This window comes from Anarrhichthys ocellatus, unplaced genomic scaffold, assembly GCF_004355925.1.
Source record: "Anarrhichthys ocellatus isolate YVR2014 unplaced genomic scaffold, GSC_Weel_1.0 scaffold8, whole genome shotgun sequence".
NCBI classification, from domain to species: Eukaryota; Metazoa; Chordata; class Actinopteri; order Perciformes; family Anarhichadidae; genus Anarrhichthys; species Anarrhichthys ocellatus.
The window spans coordinates 30,085-38,819 of NW_022280038.1; the positions used below are offsets into that span (position 1 = coordinate 30,085).

Genomic DNA, 8,735 nt, shown 5'->3' on the forward strand with positions numbered 1-8,735 from the left:
AAATGCTAAATGGACAAATGTAATATATAAAAAATGAATACATGCATGATGTTTTTAAAAGTCAATGAGTAATTGTGGTATTGACTAAGATAATCGTGATTATCCCTACATTTGTCCATTTAGCATTATTATTGTATATCATTAAACTTTTGGTCTTAATTGTACAAATAATGGTGTCGTCTTGTGTCAAGGACGGCTCAGAATTTGCATTAGATCAAAGAAAAAGGAGAGAAAAAATGGGAAGAATATGTAGATGAGCAACGGATTCTGGCTTCAAAAGGCTTTTAAAAAGCAATCGGTTATTAAACTCTTGCTCATCCCTTTTGTTCTCTCTGCATGTGAACTGCTTGTCTTTGTCCAAAATTTGCCACTGAACAAGGACTGAGTTGTATGACACTGCAAAGATCCCAACTTATTTAACCGAAACTCCTCCTAATTTGTCCCTCGTCCTTTTATGTCAAGGGAAAGGAGCAGGTGATCGAAGAAAACAACATTGATCCTTGGTTTCTGTCTTGCTAGGTGACTTTCACGAAGAGGAAGTTTGGTCTGATGAAGAAGGCCTATGAGTTGAGCGTTCTGTGTGACTGTGAAATCGCCCTCATCATCTTCAACAGCTCCAACAAGCTGTTCCAGTATGCCAGCACCGACATGGACAAAGTCCTGCTGAAATACACCGAGTACAACGAACCCCACGAGAGCAGAACCAACTCTGACATTGTAGAGGTGAGTGGTACTGTAATTTAATAAAGTGGTCTTCTCCATCATTAGTTATAATGTTAGTTCTAGTGTTGTCATGGGAAAGCTTTGACCACACAAATTGTGGTACCCAGTCTGTGTTCGGAGACAAAATGTGAACTTTCTTTTTCCTCTTTACTTTTGGTGGGCGGTCTATTGAAACTTACTATGCTGTTGCACTTAGTGTTGCGAGTGCCAGCTAAATGCAAATATGCATCGCAGTCAACAGTTTTTCTTTCTTTAACTCTTGCAAAATGTAAGAAAATATATTATATCTAATAGTTTTTCTCATGTGATAGTTCAGAAGAGCGCATTCATGCCTTGGGAATTGATAGGAGACCCTTAACATTAAATTTTATCCATTGACAGTTGGTAGAAAGATGTATTTCTAGAAAGTGTAACGGCAGAGGACTCCGCAGTTGTCGTTAAGCTGCTGCTGCCTTCAGTGCTGTCTTACTTTTTTTCAAATTTAGGGAAGTAGAATATACATTTCGAAAGACATATAATGTATTTTATTTTCATTCGAGGAAACGCATAAATGCTGAACTCTATATCCAAGTCAAAGTGCATGCCAAGACTACAAGTATCTACATACCAGTATGTGTAATCCTACAATGGATTACACATACTGCAAATATGGGTTTCTTAGTTTATTGAATGACTAAATTTGGCAAGATGGTGAACTTCACTAAAATGTTACGAAAGATTTGGTACAAAAATGGTAGGTATGCGAGAGAGAAAAAGGTGAATGTGTAGCAGCTACTTGATGGTGTGTCCATTTAAATGACTAAATAGTCGTGAGATTTTCACATCATGAATTTGCAAGACATGCGTAGATAAACATTGGGTTGGTCCTCTAACTTTGTATTATGCAAATCCTCTGTGGGACTGTTTATTGTAGCATTAACACACGGCAGTCGTAGCTGGCCTACTGGCGACATTGATGCTTTCAGTGATAAGATCCAGCCGTTCCTTTGGCTGCATCGTGGACCCTGAGCGGCGCTGCACTGCCTCTCGCAGCACGTACTCATTGCAGCTGCCATTAATAATGACCGGCCATCGTGACTCACGTTCTTGCTGTTTACGTAAGCTTGTAATGCGTGTTTGCATTGCTGAGAGCCTGAACTTACTGCTCTCTCACACACACACACACACAAACAGAAACTGTCAAATTTAAAGGACGCTAAGCTTCCCAGTGTTTATTTTCAAAATGCCTCTTCCCTCCTTCCTGAAAAAGAGAGGAGCTTCAGTGTTCAAGTTTATTTCGGGAGAGCATGTTTTCCAGCTTCTCTCTGCATTCCCTCAGTGTCCTCTGGCTTACCAAAATCACAGAGTCAAACTTCCCAAGTAAATCTAACATTGTGTCTCATGGGAATAAGACGATTATAGTACTGCAAAAAAGCCAGAACAGATTCAGGGATGAACCGGAACATGCATGTGAAACAGTAAAGCCTCTCCAAAGACCACAACTGTTAAATGGTGAATTCATCCTCTTGGATGTAGTGATGGTAGTGGTAGAGGTTGGTAACATGCATCATTAATATCACCCATAATGATTCTAAATGGCATAATCACGTCTGTCCTCCTGCTGTAATAGACCACACGCAGACACCTGTGTTGGCTCTGTAAGCCATTAACCGGGCTGGATTTGCCTGCTTTGAACGCCTTATTTGTTTTTTTGCTTTTCCCACACATATAACACACAGACACACAAGCTGGTTAAAACAAAGCCTGGAAAGTGAGCGCTTGATCTTTTACATATCGGTCGTCCATTTGCAACATTCAAGTCTAAAATTTGACTATGTGTAAAGTAATACCCCACTGGCTGCAACAGACTTCCCATGTCCTGGTGGACCGGCAGAAAGCTTCTTTGGATTCATTGTTGTTGTTTGATGGAACATGATGTTTGCTGATGATTATTTCTGTGGCATGAACACACAAACAGCCCCGCAAGTACTCTCGACGCACACAGGCAGTTTACACATCCTGCATAGGCTGTAACTCTTAACTTTGTTTGGCAGTTTCTTTTAAAAGTCAACTTGAAATTTGAATTTTCCTCAATCATATGGCAACAATGGCTGGACCTTTCCCATGACACTGGCTGACTGACATCTGAGAGTCAATGATGCTTGCAGACGACGAGTTGCCTTGGCTGTTAACACAGCTGTCATAGTTTGTTACTGCCCAGAGAAAACGCCATACTGTGTAGCTTGAAAATGTTAATACAAGTCTTTTTCTCCCTTTTTAACAAGTCTATACAACACCTTTGATAATACATTGTTTTAGCTTTAGATGCACATTGATGAGATTATAGCAGAAATGTATCACAATTGATATTTAATGATTTATTAGCAAAACATATTTCTAATTTCAGTTTGACTTTCAGCAATTAAACCTTTTTGAAATACCCACTACAGATCTACCTCCATACTGAGGAGATAATAGTGGAACGTCAACCTTAAACGAAGGCGGATGTCAGGAAGACTTCTTTTTTTTTTAACGTTGATGGTCTGCCAGCTAAAAACACTACAAAGTCAGTAAACTGGTCAGCCAACCTCACTGACAGATTACCTTTGTCATAATAATGACACAGGTTTGTGTTGCAGCAGAGTTGAGTTTCAGCAACAACAGAGCAGCCGTCCAAGGTATGCAGTGCAGTCATTTCAGCCTGCAGAGCCCAGAGATAAATGAGAACCATAACAGAAAGTGAAAACTATGAACCCTGAAACCTGACTCTGCGGCACACAGCAGAGCGGTCGATTTGGCTTTAGTACAGGTCAAATGTGATAGGATCCTTCATTTAAAAAAAAATCAATCTGCAAAAACTGCTTGGACATGGAGTTTGAAAGTGTGTGAGCTTATCTGCCACAGGTGTGTCGAATGGCATCTCAAACACAACTGTGCCTTCCCTATTCTTAGCCCATAGGGCAATCTCCCAACTGGAAAAGATTCTCCAGGGAAAAGGGGAGGGGGGCTTATTTTATCTTTGATGCAGCCCCAACAGCAACAGGACATCCCCCCCTCACATGTTAAGATGCTCAACGTCTCAGCTCGTGTCTCGTGGTGGCAATGAGCCGCATGCCTGTGGAGATCCACCAAAGCCCACTGACATTTGAGATGATAAGGAGACACGCACTCTCAGATCCTCAAGCCGACACTTTGAGATAGTCGGCAGTGCCCAGACATGACGCAGTGGTTCAAACCAGCATCTGTGGAGCCACATATAGCCCGGTGGCTCTTGGTCCGAATAGACCCTTCTCTCCTGGGACTACTTTGTGGCCCTCCGTGCTCTCTTACTGTCCCGCTGTCCGTTCTCTAAAGAGGACAACTGCTTTAATAGGAGCCATTTGTCCTCCTCCCCCCCCCCCCATATTCAAAGACAAACTTTTAAGCTGCCTGAGAATGGTGTGAAACATTTAAAGACACTGGAGTGATCACATGCCTGGTAACAGCTGTCCTCTTCCCTCCCTTTTGGTTGAAAGGTCAAGCAGAGGATGATCGTAGAGTAATAATCTCCTGATGCTAAGCAAACAAGAACTTTCCGTCTGTCATAAATTGGCTAATTTCTTCTCATTGATAAGGATTGACGAGTCATTATGCGTTGGATATCAAAGCTGGAATGCTGTATTTTGCTCTGGAGCTGTGTCAACTTGTTTATGGTATTCTTGAAGGGTTTTTACAAGTTATGATTGCAATCAGCCAGCCAGATTGAGATCGATCCCGCATCTTTTCCTGTTGTAAAAGTGACCGTTGGAGCATAATCCTGAGTTTATTTTCACATGACAGACATACATTTTAGCCCTTGTAAGAATGGATGTATATTTGATCGCACTGCAGTGCTTCTTGTTTACACCGACACATTCCAATCTCTGCAGACTTTTGTGTGATATCTCAATACAGGTAATCCTATCCCTATTTCTTATTCACTATTCTAATCATGGCCATGTGCGTTAGAATGTTTGTCATTTGTAATTTACAGAATTTTGAATTCACTGATGTATAATTCCTTTGAATTATACATTTTGAGTAATAACAAATAATACTGACACCACTGTAACTCACAAAATGTACTATCCAATAATTAGATAAAAACTGCAGCTTTAGGGATAGCTTGTCCTGAGTTGAACAAGCCAAACAAACACCGTGTGTGTCCTAATTTAAACTGGCCAGTTGAATGTTTATGGGGGGTGTGGCAATATCCAGCCGTTGAATTGAGCGTGTGACTTCTCCAAGTGATCGCCAGTTGTTTGAATGTAGTTTCAGGCCTGCGGTGGAAATAGACTCGCAAGTGTGTGTTTTAAAGCTCCTAATAACTACCAGTGTCTGGGAATGCAGAGGACATGTGGTGGACAGGCAGTCAGCTGGTGTGTCGGTCCGTCCTTTTCGCGCAATGACGTGTAATGTAATGAGGAGCAGAGACGAGATGGTGGATACCAGAGAAGTGATGTCATCTCAGGCTCGCATGATGCCGGTATGATTTGATTTTTTTTTTTTTTGCAATGACTCCTGTACTGAAGTCCAGGTGCTTTAAATTAACATCCATCAATTCATCCGTCCATGTTCTAAACCAATTATCTAAACCTGATCTTTCTAAACCACCTGAACGTTGCCAAGTCCTTGATTGGCTTCATTTTCATTTACGATGGGAATAACATATATTTCTTGTAATGTGATACATTACACTTTTTTTTTTTTTTTTATAGCTTTTTGAATGTGCATTCCTTTCTTTGGACTTAACTGCTGTAATATTTTTATATCAACAATGGGTCACATGACAACGTTGTGTGTAACGTGAAAGATGTTGCTTGTTAAAGAACCCACATAGAGTTATCAGCCAACGTTGCAGTTCCCATCAGGTCTCTACCCAGCCCTTAACCTTGCCATCACACCTTCATGTCCAACCCCTACCAGTGCCTTTACCATGGCAATGTACAAATTATGTGACTAAAGAGCCAAATAATGAAACCAATGTAACGCTAGCCTGTGATCAAAATCAAAATGTATTATCTGCTGCCTTGCCATAGCAACCGCCTCGGTTCGCCAAAAGAACTATTTTAAATGGGAATGTTTCTATACCTTTCATATTGCCATACTTGATGACCGTTTTTGGGCTTAACTTAAAAATGTATATGCTAATTATGACAATTTCACACAAATGTTTAATAGGATAAAATGAAGTGATGTAAACTGCAACTGGACTGGATGGTGGAGGCATACAACGAGGCGTGGCGGTAATTCTAGTCTTTACCAGGACTGCAGCAGTGTGGATATCTTGTCCCAGCTATCCTGCTGACAGTAATTCGATCCTCTACAGATTTGTTTGTGCTAATGAATCTAATTTGACTTGCTGTATCTCTGTGGTGCTCAGGGATACATTAACACCCGACGCTTTGCCTTTTATTTCCCTGTCTATCCACCCTACGCAACTATAAACACCTAAACAAACCCAAAGTTGTTTCAGGTTCACTATAAAACTAATATCTGCTTACTCCAGTCCACTGTGTTTTATAGGCCGCTGTGAATATAGATGAGCAAGTCTGTGATGTGGAGCAGCATCTCTCTGGAGGACAATTACTGTTATTGTGTGCAACACTGGAGAGAAGAAGAATATATGCTCCGTATGGGCGGATGATATTTGGCTAAAGCACGGATGCAGCTGCTCAGCTACTGTACACGTAAAACATGAATGCTTTTTTCAAAGTAGACACCAATTGTTCATTGAATTTGTGAGTGTAGGCCACTTTTTATACTGATTCTCAAAATATAGAATAAGATTGGAAACATTTTTCTAAAAAGATATATGAATAATGTGGAATGAACCCAAACGCCATGCATTATTTTAGAATGTTGTTACAAAGTGATAACGCATTAGAGACATCGTACCACAGGGTGAAAATGTGTTTTCCTCGTCCTTTACTGTATTTAGAATCACAGTAACAAAGTCTGCAGGATTTCATCAACAGACTTGCAGAAATGTAAACACAGTATGTGCCCTCAGTGTTTGGGAAGTATCTTTATACTGTGGTTATTATTATTATTATTATTATTATTATTATTATTATTATTGTTATCATTCTAATTTCTAGTCTTGATGGCGGTTGGTTTTCCTTCCTGCTCTTTCACCGCATGTTAGATAGGGAGCAACAAGTCTGAAGGAAGGTATGTAGGTTGGTAGATAAGGGAGATATCCTTGTATACTTAAATGCTTGAATACTTGATTATTATTAATTTATCCTATAAAATCCTGTATTCAATTGTAGATGGATTTACTACGTTGATTTTGATATAAATAGTAGCAGAGAGCTATGACAAGAAAACTGAAAGAAAACATTACGTTTGCAGAAATGCCCCCTCTTGCATAGACCACATAACTAACTACAGAAACTACATTTCAATTTCCAATGCAATGAGGGAAAGTAATAGGAAAATATGATGGGGCTTTGTGAGGAAAAACACTGAACCCTTGTGTTTCAAAGCTGTAGGTTTTCTGCACATTCTAATTCTTAATGAAGGACTTTTCCATCATGAGGAATTAATAAAGATTTGAAATAGATGTGTAAATCATTTTTAACTAACTGGTTCATGGTGATGTATGAAGTGCTCTCTGCTCTCAGTAGTGAGCTCACCACTCTCTCTGGGGAAAATGTGTATTTATAATGAATGTCAACTACAGGCCACTGTAAGCTGTGCCGAAGAGCTATTGATGTTGGTGAAATCTCTACTTGTTTACCAATGCTTTTAATTACTACGTCTCTCCCCTGTGTTTATTTCACCCGCAGGCCCTGAACAAGAAGGAGCACAGAGGCTGTGACAGCCCTGATGCTGACGCCTCCTACGTCCTCACCCCGCACACCGAGGAGAAATACAAGAAGATCAATGAAGAGTTTGACAACATGATGAAGAGTCATAAAATTGTGAGTTGCACTGTAGTTTATTGTGTACACACAGTATGCCACTAAGCACCTCTGCTGACGCACATCAGAGCCTTGCTTATTAATACCGGACGTCTGTTCAGAGACTAACACATTGGCTTCTTCCCCACTGGATCTAAAAGCCTATTGGTTTCGACTGGGATTCTTCCTCCCTTTCTTTTAGTCTCTGTAGCACAAAATGTTACATTTATGTTTAGTAGTTGATTGCATGCTTGACCTTTTGGTGAGGTACCTGGTCAAACAACGCATACATAGAACACAAGAAGACAAATTAAAAGACAAAAAAATTCATCAAGCTCATGGTGACATGGCTCTATCTGTCACTCCCATTCCAGTCCACAGGCCCTCCACAGCAGAACTTCATGCACGGCAGCATGTCGTACAGCCCCGGTGCAGGAGGGGGAGGAGGAGGAGGAGGAGGAGGAAGAGGAGGAGGAGTAGCAGCGACCTCCCAAGCTCTAGCTGCAGCCACAGCAGCTCTGGCCGACAGTGGGATCCTCTCCTCGCCTCACACACACCTCCACAGAAGCATGAACCCTCCACAAAGACCGCCCAGCACCGGGAACACAGGTGTGTGTGTGTGTGTGTGTGTGTGTGTGTGTCTGTGTGCTTAATGTTCCGGGGGAAGGCAGGTAACTGATCACACTGAATCATTGGAAACACAACACTTTGTGTATCTAAATATGGAGGTTCGCTTTTTGTCTGGAGGGGATTTAAGATGATGGGAGGACTGTGACCAAAAAGGACAGCAGGCAATTGGGACTGTAGTAGTTCCCGCAGGAATAATGACGAGCAAATGCAATTGTTTACGTCAACCTCCAAATCAAACATTGTCCTAAAGGGGCTTATATGTGAATATCTTTCCCTCTAGTGAGTGACTGCATAGTTGGTAAAATTTTAATTTTTGTGCAAAGATATAAGAGACTGATGTGATTATTGGGAAAAACCAAAGACCAGCAAACAAACTCTGACGACCAGCAGAAGAAAAAAGACAAATAACTGTGTCTGTGTCTGTTTCTGCGTGTGTGTGTGTGTGTGTGTGTGTGTGTGTGTGTGTGTGTGTGTGTG

General features: G+C 41.0%; 1 protein-coding gene across 5 annotated transcripts in view; it reads left to right on the top strand.

The window, feature by feature from the left end:
• LOC116384161 (myocyte-specific enhancer factor 2A-like) overlaps nt 1-8,735 on the top strand; it is a 37,477-nt gene that overhangs the window by 20,611 nt on the left and 8,131 nt on the right. For all 5 annotated transcript variants that reach the window (XM_031848606.1, XM_031848604.1, XM_031848605.1 and 2 more), the window contains 3 exons: nt 520-723; nt 7,515-7,649; nt 8,003-8,237. In XM_031848606.1, the coding sequence (XP_031704466.1) occupies nt 520-723; nt 7,515-7,649; nt 8,003-8,237 (574 nt within the window). The remainder of the gene's footprint in view (nt 1-519; nt 724-7,514; nt 7,650-8,002; nt 8,238-8,735) is intronic.